Below are 16,340 nucleotides of genomic sequence, written 5' to 3'. Positions count from 1 at the left end.
TTGCTGTGTCGACATTCAGGCCTCACCTGGACACAACCTTTGTTTCTTTACTCTACTCTCTCTTTGGCTTTCACATCATAAAATCTTTGATTTGTTCATCTCTCCAGTCCAGCACCCTATCACAGACCTTTCCTTTTGTTCTTTCTGCTCCCTTCCCTTTCTACAGATTTAAATCTTACATTTCTATCTTCCTTCAGTTCTGATCAAAGATCATCACCTGAAACTTTAACTCTGTTTCGCTCTCCACAGTTTTGCCTGACATGCTGAGTGTTTACAGAATGTACAGAGAGGTGGTCACGCCACAGGCTCAGACTCTGCAGGCAGGAAGGGAATAGGTGACCACCAGGCAAACCAAGAGAGCTAGATCGGCAGTGCAGAATCTCCTGTGCCATTTCTCTGCAAAACCGATATACCACTCTGGATACTGTTGTGGGGAATAACCTCTCAGAGGAAAGAAGTAGTAACAGCCAAATGCCTCCCTGGTGCTAGGGTCAAGGATGTCTCGGAGCAGTTGCAGGACATTCTGGAAGGGGAGGGTGAACAGCCAGTGGTCGTGGTGCATGTAGCTACCGAAACATAGGTTAAAAAAATACAGGTAAAAGCACAATATAGGGAGTTAGGAAGAAAGTTGAGAAGGTAGTGATCTCAGGATTACTACCAGTGCCACATGCTGGTCAGAGTCGAAATAGCAGGATATATCTGATGAATACGTGCTTGAAATGGTTTGAGGGGGACGGTTTCAGATTCCTGGGGCATTGGGACCAGTTCTGGGGGAGGTGGGACCAGTACAAATTGGATAGGTTACGCCTGGGCAGGATCGAGACTGATGTCCTCGGGAGAGTACTTGCTTGAGTGGTTGGGGAGGGTTTATATTAAGTTGGCAGGGGGATGGGAGCCGATGCAAGGAGTTGAGAAGAAGGGAACAAGGGCAAAGACTAAAGACAGAAAGGGGGATAAAAAAAGTGATAGCCCGAGAAACCAAGAGCCAGATTCAAACAGGGCCACAGTGAAAAATATTGGGAACGAGGCAAGTAATGTTAAAAACACGAGCTTAAAGGCATTGTGCCTTAAAGCAGGGAGCATTCGCAGTAAAGCAGATGAATGGCGCAAGTAAAAGTAAATGGGTATGATATAATCGGGATTACGGAGACATGGCTGCAGGGTGACCAGGAATGGGAACTGAATGTCCAGGGGTATTCCGTATTTAGGAAGGACAGGCAAAAGTGAAAAGACGGTGAAGTGTCAGTGTTGGTTAAAGAGGAAATTAACGCAATAGTGAGGAAGGATATTAGCCCTGACAATGTGGAATCCGAATGGGTAGAGCTAAGAAACACCAAGTGGCAAAACACATTAAGGGCGTCGTATATAGACCCCCAAACTGCAGTGGTGATGTTGGTAATGGCATTGAACGAGAATTAGAGATGCATGCAATAAGGGACATCTGTAATTGCGGGTGGTTTAATCTGCATATAGATTGGGCAAATCAAATTAGCCACAATACTGTTGAAGAGGAATTCCTGGAGTGTATACGAGATGGTTTTTGCACCAATACATACAGGAGCCAAATGGAAAGCAGGCCTTCCTAGACTGAGTACTGTGTAATAAGAACGGAATAGTTGGCAATCGGGTTGTGTGAGGCCATTTGGGGATGAGTGACCATAATATAGAATTTTTCATCAAGATGGAGAGTGAAGTATTTGATTCTGACACTAGGAGCGGAATTATCCGCTCCCGGGAAAAATCGTGATGGCCGTCGTGAACTCGGCCGAGTTTCACAACGGCCTCGGAAGCCGCTCCTCTCACCGTATTCACCCCCACCCGGGGGGCTAGGAGCGGCGCTCCGTTATTCTTGACGCTTGCGTCAAGGCGGCGCGCCGAGAATGATGCAACGGCAGCGCATGCGCGGCTGACGTCACGACGGCTCAAACCCGCGCATGCGCGGTGGCCGTCTTCCCCTACGCTGCCCAGCAAGACGTGGCGGCTTGATCTTGCGGGGAGGCGGAGGGAAAAGAGTACGTCGCTTTGAGACGCCGGCCCGACGATCGGTGGGCACCGACCGCAGGCCAGTCCCCACCCGAGCACGGCCGTGGTGCTCACTCCCCTCTCCGCCCCCACAAGCTTCAAACGGGCCTTTGGCGCCCATGTTCACGATGGCAACGACCAGGTGTGGTTGCCGCCGTCGTGAAACGGCAGGCCACTCGGCCCATCCGGGCCGTTTTTCACGCCGACTGCCGATTCTTCCGAGCGGGGGGCGCCAGGGGGGCGTGAAATGAGTCGCCCGGCCCTCCCGCGATTCTCCCACTCGGCGTGGGGAGCGGAGAATCGCGCCCTAGGTTCCTGATTCTTAATAAAGGAAACTACGATGGTATGATGTGCAATTGGGAAGCATTACTTAAAGGGATGCCCGTGAACAGGCAATGGCAAACATTCAAAGAGCGCATGGGCGAACTACAACAATTGTTTATTCCTGTCTGGAGCAAAAGTAAAACGGGAAAGGTGGTCAAACCATGACTTATGAAGGATATTAGAGATAGAATTTGAACCAAGGGATAAGCATACAAATTGGCCAAGAAAAACAACCGGTCTGAGGATTGAGAGCAGTTTAAAATTCAGCTAAGGAGGACCAAGGGATTGATTACAAAGGGGAAAATAGATGACGAGAGTAAACTTGCAGAGAACATAAAAGCTGACTATAAGTTTCTTTAGCTACGTGAAGAGAATAAGATTGGTGAAGAAAAACGTAGATCTATTACAGTGAGAAACAGGGGAATGTATAATGGGAGACAGTGGCTGAACAACTAAATACATACATTGGTTCTGTCTTCACAAATGAGGACAAAAATCAGATACCAGAAATGTTGGGGAATGCAGGGTTTAGTGAGAGGTAGGAACTGAAGGAGAGAAATGGTGTTTGGGAAATTGATGGAAATGAAGTCCGATAAATCCCCAGGGCCTGATAATCTGCATCCTAGAGAATTTAAGGAAGTGGCTCTAGAAATAGTGGATGCATTGGTAATCATCTTTCAGGATTCTATAGACTCTGGAACAGTTACTGTAGTTTGGAGGGTAGCTAATGTAACGCCACTATTTAATAATATTATTATTATATTGGAGGATTGCTAATGCAACTCCACTATTTAAAAAGGGATTTAGAGAGAAAACAGGGAATTATAGACCAGTAAGACTGACGTCGGTAGTAGGGAAAATTCTTGAATCCATTATCAAAGATTTTATAGCGGAGCACTTGGAAAATAAAGGCAGGATCAGACAGAGTCAGCATGGATTTATGAAGGTGCAGCCATGCTTGATAAATCTACTGGAATTCTTTGAGAATGTAACCAGTAAAGTTGAAGAGGGGGAGCCAGTGGATCTGGTATATTTGGACTTTCAGAAGGTTTTTGACAAAGTCCCACTTAAGGGATTAGTGTGTAAAATTAACGTGCATCGGATTCGGGTAGTGCATTGAGATGGATAGGCAAATGAATTGCAGATGCAGTATAATTTGGAAAAATGCGAGGTTATCCACTGTGGTCGTAAAAACAAGAAGGCAGACTATTATCTGAATGGCCATAAATTGAGAGAGGGGAATGTGCAACGAGAGCTGGGTGTCCTCGTGTAATCACTGACGGTAAGCATGCAGGTACAGTAAAGAAGGCAAATGGTATGTTGGCCTTCATAACAAGTGGATTTTCAAGTACAGGAGCAGGGATGTGTTGTTGCAATTATATAGAGCCTTTGTGAGGACACACCTGGAATACTGTGTGCAGTTTTGGTCTCCTTATCTGAGGAAGGATGTTCTTGCTCTGGAGGGAGTGCAGTGTAGGTTTACCAGACTGATTCCTGGGATGGCTGGACTGGCGTATGAGGAGAGATTAAATCGGTTGGACTGTATTCGCTGGAGTTCAGAAGAATGAGGTGGGGAACCTCCTGGAAACCTGTAAAATTCTAACAGCACTAGACAGGGTAGATGCAGGAAGGATGTTCGGGTGTATCCAGAACCAGGGTCACAGTCTGAGGATATGCGGTAGACCATTTAAGACCGAGATGAGAAGAAACTTCTCTACCCAGATAGTGGTCAGCCTGTAGAATTCACTACCACAGGAAGTAGATGAGGCCAAAGCATTGCATGTTTACAAGAAGCAGTTAGATGTAGCACTTAAGGCGAAGGATTAAGCTGTTGAGTTGGATGATCACAAGAATGGCAGAGCAGGCTTAAAGGGCCGAATGGCCTCCTCCTCCTGTTTTCTATATTTTGTTCTGATTTCAGATTTCCAGAATCCACAGTATTTTGTTTTTTTGTATTGCTCTTTAGTTTACTCAAAACTGAGTTCTGTGAAAAGCCATCATTTGTAGAATGTGTCATGCATCAATCTTAATTGAGTAAAGTACTGAAAACTTAATTCAGGCCGGTTATTAATTGGTCCAGAAACTGTTTGAAACCCACATACCTTCTCTCTGTCTGCCTCTCGCTCCTCCTTCCGCTGCCTGCCCCGCCCTGCCGCTGCCTGACACCCCCCCCCCCCCCCCCACCCCTCGCAGTCTCCCGCACTCTTTCTCCACCGATCCCCATTGGCCTCTTTCCCGTACTCCTGCTGCCTTGGCCTTCTGTATCTTTGTAACTTCTTCAACCCGACGAGCCTTTTTTGATCTCTGCCCTCCTCCGATTCTGGCTTCTTACATATCCTTGATTTTAATTGCTCCTCCATTGGTAGCTGTGCTTCCAGCTTCCTTGGCCCAAGGCTCCAGAATTTTCTCCCTAATCTTTTCTGCCTGTCTACCTTTCACTGGTAACTGGCACCTGTAGAGCAATAACAAGGATCCAAGGACCTTGAAGGAAGAGAAAATGTTTTGGTCACCTCAGCTCGACCTCTCGAGCACTGCTGCAGCACCAACTTAAATTAAAAGCATTGCAGTGTTGTAGTTGAGCTATAAGCATAGGCAGTTCCTAAAGAAATATGACATAAAACACCTAGTTACTGATACAACATTCCCAAGGACTTAAATTTCCTCATTGATCCTTTTTCTCTTTATATGTAGAAATCTCAGGGCCGTCGAGCCAGAAACCCAAAGAAAAGAAAGCAACTATTGGCAAGATGTTGAATGGTTATTCCAGCTCTACCAGTACAGGTTGGTTTCTGTTGCAATGTTTGTTTTGGTTCTGACTGTCATTCTAGAGATAGGATCTCAAGTTCCATGACATGAACTGCATTGTAAAGAGTTTATTTGAAATCTATATTTCTTCGGCTTTCAGGCAAATTGTGTTTACTCTGGGTCTCTTAAGTGATTCAAAAGTTTTCATCCACCACTACTCATTCCAAAGTTCTAACTACTCTCTGTGCAATGAAGGATTGCATTGTGAAGTTGCTAGTTTGCACCTGTGTCGCCTTGTCCTAATTGCATGAATTCAGAAAAATGTCACTTATGTCCCACTTATTTGGTTTGTCCCCACTTGGAATGTAAAAAAAACTTTCGGGTGAACTGGCTTATTATGTGCACTAACTTTATAAATGTGATCTGTTACAAGGTAGTACTCCTTGTTTGCTAGTTATCTTTTTGGCTTACGGATGCCCTTTCCTCCAAGGGTTGACCTCTGATGGAAGTGGACAATTGTACAAATGATACTCTTGCTTTGGGGGAAATTACATCTCTGCCACAGACTTAAAGAACTGTCAGCGGCAAATATGAACAGTCCATGCTGATGATTTGCAGATCAGATCATACAAACATATGAAAATAATGGGCAGGTCATAGGGTTTTACAGCGCAGTCCACCCAGCTTTCCCCACGTGGTGATCACATCTTATCTCAAACTGGAATCTGACCTCTACGTAGGCTGTCCACAATTCTATAGACTTAACAGAGACATCAGTGAAGATGTGAACAAACCGTTAAAGTTGTAAACATAACTTTGCAGTAGTTGTGCTGTGTTTCCTATAATATTTCCAAGGACTGAAGCATGAATAATTATCAGCTTTGGTAGAGTTTCCCAAACCTTTTGAGCCGCACAACCCCCTGTGACGTGGGCAGCATGGTAGCATGGTGGTTAGCACAATTGCTTCACAGCTCCAGGGGCCCAGGTTCGATTCCCATCTTGGGTCACTGTGCGGAGTTTGCACATCCTCCCTGTGTGTGCGTGGATTTTCTCTGGGTGCTCCGGTTTCCTCCCACAGTCCAAAGATGTGCAGGTTAGGTGGATTGGCCATGCTACATTGCCCTTAGTGTCCAAAATTGCCCTTAGAGTTGGGTGGGGTTACTGGGTTATGGGGATAGGGTGGACGAGTGGGCTTGGGTGGGGTGCTCTTTTCAAGAGCTGGTGCAAACCCGATGGGCAAAATGGCCTCCTTCTCCACTATAAATTCTATGACCTTCTGTTAAGGGGCTGGTTTAGCTCACTGGGCTAAATCGCTGGCTTTTAAAGCAGACCAAGCAGGCCAGCAGCACGGTTCGATTCCCGTACCAGCCTCCCTGGACAGGCGCCGGAATGTGGCGACTAGGGGCTTTTCGCAGTAACTTCATTGAAGCCTACTCGTGACAATAAGCAATTTTTTTTTTTAATTTCTTTTTTTCTTTTTTTTTTCTTTTGTGGGAGAGGCTTTTTCAGACCCCCAAAACGTATCATGGAGTTCAACCCTTTAATGTATTGTTGCTTTTGAAGCACACAGCTTGGTCTCCAGGTGTGTTATTACAATTATGGACACGTGGGTTTTAAACACAAAACAATGTTTATTCCATGAATTCAACTTAACCTTTTTAAATAAACATTGGATCCCTTAACACCCCTTACTTCAAAGATAACCCCGAAAATAATACAACACTAAATAATCCCTCAAAATGTTCCTTCAAACCTCCAAAAGACTTAACACCTTTAAACAGAAACACATCAGGTTAAAGACATTACTATTATGAGTTTAAATCACCCAAATGATTTAGAGATAGTCTTTCCTGGCAGAGATCACCGCAGATCCAGCTCACTGCAAACACAGACGCACCCAAGCTCTTTTTCTTCATGCAGCTCTCAGCAAACCAGCCAGGCACTTTTCAGCTGCATTCTCAAACTGAAACTAAAAGCAGAAGTGAGCTGCACTCAGCTACCCCCACCCTCTGATATCACTTCAGTAATATGAGCTGTGCTATTTCTTAAAGGTACATTGCTTAAACATCCACTACATGGCCCCCTTCACACTCCCCTCTGGCTAAACCACCCTTCAATGGCTTCTTAACATTAACCCCTAAAACTAGTAGCCACTTTAGGAGTGGGTAATCTGGTAATAATTAAAAAGTTCTCTTATTTAAAAACAGTACTTGCGTTTTACCTTTTGCCATTTAAAAAAAATATTTTTTTTCTTCAAGCGTTTTCCATATTTAAGGCAAGGAATCATGTTGGAAAGCTGATTCTTGTATCAGACACATGCACCTCTCTCTCCCACATACCGACTCACCTTGCTTCCACAGACACCCTCAACCTTACTCACACACACACACACATGCTCATCCTCACACACACACACACCCTAACTTACACACACGCATACCCTCGCGCCCTCACGCCCTCGCGCCCTCACTCCCTCGCGCCCTCCCCCACTCGCGCCCTCCCCCTCTCGCGCATTTTCACTCACGCTGAAATCCTCATCTTCATGCACACTCATGCTCATCCTCTCACATGCACGCCCTAATCAACTCGCACGCACACGCTAATCGACTCGCACGCACACGCTCGTCCACACACATGCACATTCTCATCCTCGCACATGTTCCTCCTCTCCCACACTTCCAGTCGGCCGCCTCTCCTCCCCAGTTTAATCGAGGTTTTGCCTTGCGGTTTCACCAGAATGACTGCAATATATTATATTTGATTCCTCTTTAAATAGAAAGAGATTACTGGTATAATTTAGATTCCACGCTCAACAAATCATGGATTGAAGTCCTGGAAACACAATGTAAAGTGTTACTGTTCAGTGATGCGATGAAAGGTCTCTGCACAGCTGTGCTTACAAATGCTCATCTGGGCAGCACGGTGGCACAGTGGTTAGCACTGCTGCGTCACGGCGCCGAGGTCCCAGGTTCGATTCCGGCTCTGGGTCACTGTCCGTGTGGAGTTTGCACATTCTCCCCGTGTTTGCGTGGGTTTCGCCCCCACAACCCAAAAGATGTGCAGGGTAGGTGAATTGGCCAACCTAAATTGCCCCTTAATTGGAAAAAATGAATTGGGTACTCTAAATTTAAATTTTAAAAAAATACAAATGCTCATCTGTTACTGTGTGTTTGGGAGGTGTTCACAGGCTCAGAACCTTCCCAGACGCACCAAGGCTGCTAGACTGCTATGGCCAAGATTTGGGGATGCACATGATAATGAGCAATTTTTAAATTTATCTTCTAACATAATTCCCAAGAGGAGCCCTGAAGGAAATGAGAGTTGCTGACTCAGACTGACACATCCCCCGCTGTCTCTGAATTTAATGGCCAGGAAGCATGCTGTCTGCCGCTGCATGAATAATAAATGGCACTTACCAACATGTCCGTAATTGGTTAGTGTTCTCAATTAGTTTACACTGGGTAAAAGGAGTGCAATCAGTTTGAGGGGCAAATCAGCTTTGAGCTCCTTAAGAGTTTAATTTGTTCTCGGGTGGCTAAGTTAAGCAACCATCTATTATCTAACCAAATGTTATTGGTACAGTGTTCCCATAATATTGCCTCATTTCACTTTAATGGTTACAGTGTGCTGGGAACCCATTTAGGGGTAGTCAGCAACATTGTAAGGCTGTGAAACGCTGCTCTTTTTGCTCAGTTGCTGGTTCTGTTTTGCATTTGTCAAAATTAAGAGAAGTGCTCAATTTGATTTAGTTACTGGCTTATGCAGATTCCTCTGTGTAGTACTAAGCCTTGTAACCAGGAGGTCGCAGTTGAATCATTTGCCTTTCCTGAGTTTACTGATCTTAGCTGGTCGTGGTAATAGGGGCATTACGTTTGATATCCGTGACCCTGGTACAGGGAATTAAATATTAGTCTGAATACTGACTTTTAGTCATGATTCAGTACTTAAAAGGTACGCCCATGTGAAAGTGTGATGTAGACACACCAACAGTATCTGCTATGAATCCCTCCTGAGCTTGTGGATGCTCACTGTCTGTCCAGCCTTTTTTTAAATTGAAAAATAGACACTTGGGAGGATACAGGTGTTGACCAATTTCTGTGGACTCGTATTCAACAAAATATTCAGGAGACGTGGTCGGGAAATATTGATGGAAAACACACCAGTTAAATACTTTTAAAATCCTGAATCCTTGCTGACTCTTGAAGAAATTGTCACAAATGTTTCTCCACTATGTCACTCAAAGCAGTTACTGGTACTCAAAATTTCTTTTCAACAAGAGCGGGGGAGGGGGGGGGGGGGGGCGGTGGTGCAGGGTAATGCGATGGGAGCTGCGTTTTTGTGAGTTCTGGCTCTGCAATCTTTTATTTTATCTTGGTACACATTTCATATTTGTCTTTTTCTTGGGATATGTACATTATGTCCCAGGACGATCATGATTGGAGTTTTGGAAAGAAGAGCCAAGATAAATTGTAGAGAATCTTTGTTTGATCGTGGCGATGAGAGCTGGCTGGGTTGAGGCTCAGCTTGCATTGGTGTTGTTGCTGATGAGTGGGCTTTCGTCCCAGGGGTGCTGTGTACACCCGGATGATGGCCTCCATTGACAATATTGTTCTGGATGAACATTCCGGCTAGTGGTACAGGTTTTTGGTGCTCACTTTGAGGAACGGTGAGGTATCCTTGGCAGAATGTCGACAGCGCATGAGAGATTTCTTGCATTCAAAAGGGTGCGTTCACTGGTAAGAGGCCTCCTTCAAGACGTTGAGATCCTGCTGCATGCTGTGCCATTTATCCTGACAGGTTCAGGAGGTAAGGGCCGGACAACGAGTGCCCGTGAGCTCGGTCCCTGACAAGAAGTAGGAGGCGGGTTCCCAATTTAGTTTGAAGATTTGACTGTCATGCTTTAGTAATCTTGATTTGGAGGCTGGTTGCATCAGATTCGACGGAGAACACCGTATTCAGTCTTCGAGGCCTGGGATTGGTTGGACCCCCTGAGCACTGGCCCAATTATTATACTATTTTCGATGCTTGTCATGAGGATTTGGAGTCATTTCCCCCACCCTGGCCAGGGCCTAGACTAGTCGCTTGGGTGTTGGGATGGTGGCATGGTGGAAGCGAAGGTGCTTCGTTCTTTGGAATCCTTGAGAGATCGTGAGAAGTGTCTTCCCTATTGTGTCTTGGCTTTGGCCTTGTCAAGCAACATGGATGGTGTTGTTATCTTGCAATTCTCAATAATTCTGAAAGTTACTCCCGTGGAGTTATGTTGTTGATTATTTATTGTCTTTTCTCCTGCACGTGAGCACCAGGGCTAGTGATGTCTGTTATCCTATAATTCTTAGACAAATGCCCCAGGTTTTGGCCCTTTGCTGCCCAATAATTACAGTCACCAAGTTTATAAGTTTAAACACAGTTACTGTTTATTTGTAACAAGAACTATAATGAAATCTGCAGCAAATACAGCTGGTTAACTATTATCTAATTCCTAATGCCCCACTTGAACTTGCCACCACATCTAGGCAGGCATGCAAGACAGACAAACACAGAAGGGAAGAAAGGGGAAAAAAACACAAGTAAAAGAGAAAAAGAGTCTTTGTTTCAAATGGGTGTTTCTTGTACCCTTCTCCTCTACAGACCTTGCTTTCAGTTCGAGGGTAGACCTCTACAGTTTCAAAGATACAACACTTTCTGGAGAGAGGGAGAGAATAAGAGCAAGCGAATGAGAACGAGCGAATGTGAATGGCTCCTGATCTTTGCCTGCAACCTGTAATGGCTTTCCTGTAGATTCAGTCATTCAGGTTCTCTGCGACCTGAGGAATACAACACTCGCAGCCTTTCTGCGGAGGGAGAGAAAAACCAGGTCCTTGCCTTTCTGTGTCAATCTGAAACTTTCAGGTCTATGAGAACCATCCCACTGGGATAAGATCCAATTACCATAAATTACAAGACAAAGTACAGCCTTTTGTGCCAATTCATTGGCCTCCAGCCAATCAATCAAAACAAATCCCAGCTTATCCCTCTCTCTGATGTCGACAAGTCTGAAACTCGTGTGCAAACTAGCAGAATGTTCTCTCCTGTGACTTATTTCCGCATTGTGCTGCTTGACTTAAGATGCATGTCCATTAATGACCCTTGGATCAAAAAGTGTAACGGCAAAACCGAAAAAAGGAGAAATAAGAGAATAAACAGGAAGGAGACTTGCAACACCCTGTATTTTGTTTATAATGAAGATGAGTGGAGCCAAGGCAGGATTATGGGTGGATGGTTGGACTGGAGTTAGGTGATAGAGGTAGTTAAGTCATAACTGAGAATGAGGATAGCTCCCCAGTTAGAGCTAATAATATTGGCACAATTCTAGTGTAGCTCAGTAATAGATGATTGCTTAACTTAGCCAATAATGGGGCAAAATTAGTTTGACAATAATGTGGCACAATTCTGGTTGCCACACTACCAGAAGGATTTGGAGGCTTTGGAGAGGGTGCATAGGAAGTCTGGTCTGAGGCGTGTTAGTTATGCGGAGAGGCTGAATAGACTCGGACTGTTTTCATTAAAACAATGGAGGTTGAGGGGTGACCTGATAGAGGTCTACAAAATTATGATGGGCATGGAGACGGTGGATGGGCAGGCACTCTTTCCCAGGGTAGCGAGGTCAGACTATGAAGGAACGGCAATGTTTTACAAATCAGGATGGTGTGTGGATTGGAGGGGAACTTGCAGGTCATGGTGCTCCAATGTATCTTGTGCCCTTGTCCTTCTCTAAGGAAGAGGTTCCAGGTTTGGAGGATGCTGTTGAAGGAGCCTTGGTCAGTTGTTGCAGTGCATCTTGTAGATAATGCGCACTGCTGCCCCTGCATCGGTGGTTGGGGGGGGGGGGGGGGGGGGGGGAAGAGAGAAGAGAGAGAGTATGATGGGGGGAGAGAAGAGAGAGAGTATGATGGTGGTGGGTGAGCTGTCAATCAAGTTGGCTGCCTTGTCCTGGACGGTGCCCAGCTTCGTTTTGAGTGTTGTTGGAACTGCATTCACCCAGGTATGTGGAGAGTATTCTATAACACCCCTGAATTGTAACTATATTGCTATTCCTTCACTGGGTCAGAATCCTACAATTCCTTTCCTAACTGACCGTGGTCATTGCCTGGCACTCATGTGGTACAAATATTACCTGCCAATTATTAGCCTAAGCCTGAATATCGTGTTACTTTATGGGCACAGACAGCTTCAATATCTGAGGAGTTATGGATGAGTTGAAAATCGCACAATCATCAGCGAACATTCGTGAAATCACTAATGAACTCGTGAAATCAATTGTACTGGCGTTGACAAATAAATCATAGAATCCCTGCAGTGCAGAAGGAGGCCGTTTGGTCTATCGATCCTCCCTCCGAAAGAACACTCTACCTAGGCCCAATTTGGTTTAGCTCAGTGGGCTAGGCAGCTGATTTGTAATGCAGAACAAGGCCAGCAGCGTGGGTTTAATTCCCGTACCAGCTTACCCGAACAGGCGCCGGAATGAGGCGACAAGTTGTACTTGTGACAATAAAAAGTTATTATCATTATTATTATTCCCACCCTATCCCTGTAACACTTTGGACACGAAGGGGCAATTTAGCATGGCCAGTTCACCTAACCTTTGGACCCTGGGAGTAAACCGAAGCACCCGGCGTAAACCCATGCAAACACGGGAAGAACGTGCAAACTCCATAGACAGTCACCCAAGGCAGGAATGGAAATTTGTTATGTGCCTGGAATTAGAAAACTCCAAAGTATATCATGGAGTTCACCTGACCTACAACTGTTTATTGATTTTGGTTATGATGAGCATAAGAGCCTGCTTTTCAGGTGTTATTCAATAGAGGTATTTGGCGCTTTTAATAAAAAACACAAGCTTTATTCCTCAAATTTAGTTAACATTTTTATAAACACACACAGTAAGCATTTTTATCAACTACAAACATAAATGCCCCACACAGCTACAGTAATCTATGTATAACTCTTGTTAAATCCCCCTTTAACAAGATCCCAGAAACCAGAAACCCCTTTTCAAAGGTGTGGCCCAGCACACTGCACTCAAGACCTGGTATGGATGCTCTTGTTTCCTTACCAAAACAGCAGGTTGGAATTCCTTCCGGAAAACAGTTATCTCATAGAATTAGAATTTACAGTGCAGAAGGAGGCCATTCGGACCATCGAGTCTTCACCGGCTCTTGGAAAGAGCACCCTACCCAACCCCATACCTCCACCCTATCCCCACAACTCAGTAACCCCACCCATCACTAAGGGCAAATTTGGACACTAAGGGTAATTTAGCATGGCCAATCCACCTAACCTGCACATCTTTGGACTGTGGGAGGAAACCGGTGCACCCGGAGGAAACCCACGCACACACGGGGAGAACGTGCAGACTCCGCACAGACAGTGACCCAAGCCGGGAATCGAACCTGGGACCCTGGAGCTGTGAAGCAATTGTGCTAATCACTATGCTACCGTTATCAAGTAGTCTGGAACCAACTTTTTAAAAGCAGATAGAGACACTTCTTTTCAACCTGTGCAGTACAAAACCAGGTCAAGAACAAAGCGAAAGTAAAACTCACCAGCTCCACCCACACAATGACATCACTGAAGCCATGTAATAAGGCAAAAATATTTTTTAAAGGGACACTCACATGACAGTCACCCAAGGCAGGAATGGAACTAAGGTCCCTGGTGCTGTGAGGCAGCAGTGCTAACCACTGTGCCACCTTAAATATAATGGCAGCAAGGTTGAAGGTGGCAGTAAGCCTTCCAAGATTTTGCCCAGTTTATTTCAACCTCAGCAGGGAGCTGGGGAGGGGATAAAGCTCATGACTGGGTCTGAAAATCGTGGCTTTTGTTTTCTTCATGTTCATTAATCTATATTTCATGATGCCCTTGTCTGACAAAAATCTAGTATCTTACCGTGAACATTTCAATAAACCACTGATATCTGCCTTGTTCCGGAGGTTGTGGAGAAAGGGAGCCCCAGATTTCCACTACACTTTACATGATAAAGTATTTTCTGATTCACTCTAATTTTAAGTTAATGCTTAGTTTCTCTGTTCTCAGGTGGAATTTCTTCCTCCAAGGTCAAACTACAGCATGTGTGTAAGTGGGAGGCAAATTTTTTAAGGTTCCTGTGGTTCCAACCCCAGATCCTTTAGTACTGTATTACCTATGCCTCATTTGATGCATGGGGCTGCTGTCATATGTTTGTGTATAATGAGAGACCACATGCCATTTTGGATGGAATTTTAAAATCTGATTTTGGCTATAGAACATAGAACAGTACAGCACAGAACAGGCCCTTCGGCCCTCGATGTTGTGCCGAGCAATGATCACCCTACTTAAACCCACGTAACCCGTATACCCGGTAACCCAACAATCCCCCCATTAACCTTACACTACGGGCAATTTAGCATGGCCAATCCACCTACCCCGCACATCTTTGGACTGTGGGAGGAAACCGGAGCACTCGGAGGAAACCCACGCACAAACGGGGAGGACGTGCAGACTCCACACAGACAGTGACCCAGCCGGGAATCGAACCTGGGACCACTGGAGCTGTGAAGCATTGATGCTAACCACCATGCTACCGTGAGGCTATATTCCAGGGAATGACATAACCGATGCCAGCACGGTAGCATTGTGGATAGCACAATCGCTTCACAGCTCCAGGGTCCCAGGTTCGATTCCGGCTTGGGTCACTGTCTGTGCGGAGTATGCACATCCTCCCCGTGTGTGCGTGGGTTTCCTCCGGGTGCTCCGGTTTCCTCCCACAGTCCAAAGATGTGCAGGTTAGGTGGATTGGCCATGAAAAATTGCCCTTAGTGTCCAAAATTGCCCTTCGTGTTGGGTGGGGTTACTGGGTTATGGGGATAGGGTGGAGGTGTTGACCTTGGGTAGGGTGCTCTTTCCAGGAGCCGGTGCAGACTCGATGGGCCGAATGGCCTCCTTCTGCACTGTAAAATTCTATGAAATAAATGTTCAGAAGATAATTCTGTTTCTTGAGTTTGATGTAAATTCTGAGCCTTACTCTTGATAGATAGACGGTGATCATTTGGAATTCAACTTTGTCTGATGTGTGATACATGTTAAATTGGTGGGGAGGTTGTTCAAGCCGCTAACAACTGAAGATGCACAGCACAGCACATAATTTAGAAGAGCTTCCAATGGAGCATCAGTTCACAACTGCAATATTATCACCATTGCTTCCTAGCCTGTAATGTTTGGAAGGCTAGCACAACAGAAGTTACTGATTCAACATGCAAAGCAAATGTCTAATGGATTCTGTATTTGCTTGTTTTCTAGCAAAGTCTTCTTCCACGTCCACTCCATCTGGGAAAGCTTCGAAACTTGCTACTGGCATCACCAAACGATCTCATACCGAAACTGGAGAGAAATCTGAAGCTTACAAATCAATCTTTACATCCCATAGCTCAGCTAAGCGCGCAAGGGAGGAAAAGCCCAACTGGATTACTCACACTGCTTACTACTATTGAGATGGCCAGCTATGCTTAAAAAAATATTGGTTTTCCCTGCCAAGTTTCATTATCTTTAAAAGTCTTTCTTGAGCTATTCTATAAAGGAGAAGATAACTCTGCAAGTGAGCCCTTGTTTGTAGAGTTCTGTAAGTCTCCTCTGTGTGAGATATTAACAACTTGTCCTTTATAAGATGCTATTTCAATTATTGAAGCTATATAGAACCCATATGCTGAGAATGTACTCGATGGGTGCAAGTTCTGGCTAGCAATGAATTACCTATCACTCAACAACCTCAATTTAAGTGGCTAAGATCCAGGCCACTGGTTTGCTGCAATATTGTTTGCTGCAATATCTGATGACATGTCTATCTCTGCCTAATTAAAATTTTCACCAAACGTTCTTTGTGTGCATCAGTTTTTATAATCAACCACGAGCACTGGTCACTCTCAGCAAGAAATATCACTGATGAAAATATTATAAATTTGATTTAGTAATTGAAAAGAGAAAACACTTATAACCATACACTTCAATTGACATTGAGATGATTTCAGATATCCTAGATAAGTAGAGCTCCTCAGTGGCAGAAATAAAATTACTAGCTTTTCAGTAGTTCCTTACCAAGTGTCTCATGTCATCGCGTGTAATGGATTACTGTGACATATAGCAACTGTGGGCTAACAGTACAGCAAGACGTGACCCAAACTGCTACCAAATAAATGATCACAATTTTCTCTGGTGGAATTGGTCGAAAGAGGAACCTT

The 16,340-nt window shown here is 44.9% G+C and overlaps 1 protein-coding gene across 2 annotated transcripts in view; it reads left to right on the top strand.

The window, feature by feature from the left end:
• The window catches only part of rtf2 (replication termination factor 2), a 264,358-nt gene extending 248,384 nt beyond the window's left edge, over positions 1-15,974 (top strand). The window contains exons 8-10 of one of the 2 annotated variants that reach the window (XM_038802922.1): positions 5,038-5,127; positions 14,164-14,202; positions 15,406-15,974. In XM_038802922.1, coding sequence (XP_038658850.1) covers positions 5,038-5,127; positions 14,164-14,202; positions 15,406-15,596 — 320 coding nt within the window. In that variant the 3' untranslated portion in view covers positions 15,597-15,974. The remainder of the gene's footprint in view (positions 1-5,037; positions 5,128-14,163; positions 14,203-15,405) is intronic. The other variant, XM_038802923.1, reaches the window with a different exon arrangement.
• The last annotated feature ends 366 nt before the right edge of the window (positions 15,975-16,340 follow it).

This window comes from Scyliorhinus canicula, chromosome 7 (assembly GCF_902713615.1).
Source record: "Scyliorhinus canicula chromosome 7, sScyCan1.1, whole genome shotgun sequence".
In the NCBI taxonomy this organism is placed as follows: domain Eukaryota; kingdom Metazoa; phylum Chordata; class Chondrichthyes; order Carcharhiniformes; family Scyliorhinidae; genus Scyliorhinus; species Scyliorhinus canicula.
The sequence above is the reverse complement of the archived record's forward strand: the minus strand, read 5'-3'. Positions and strand labels throughout refer to the sequence as shown.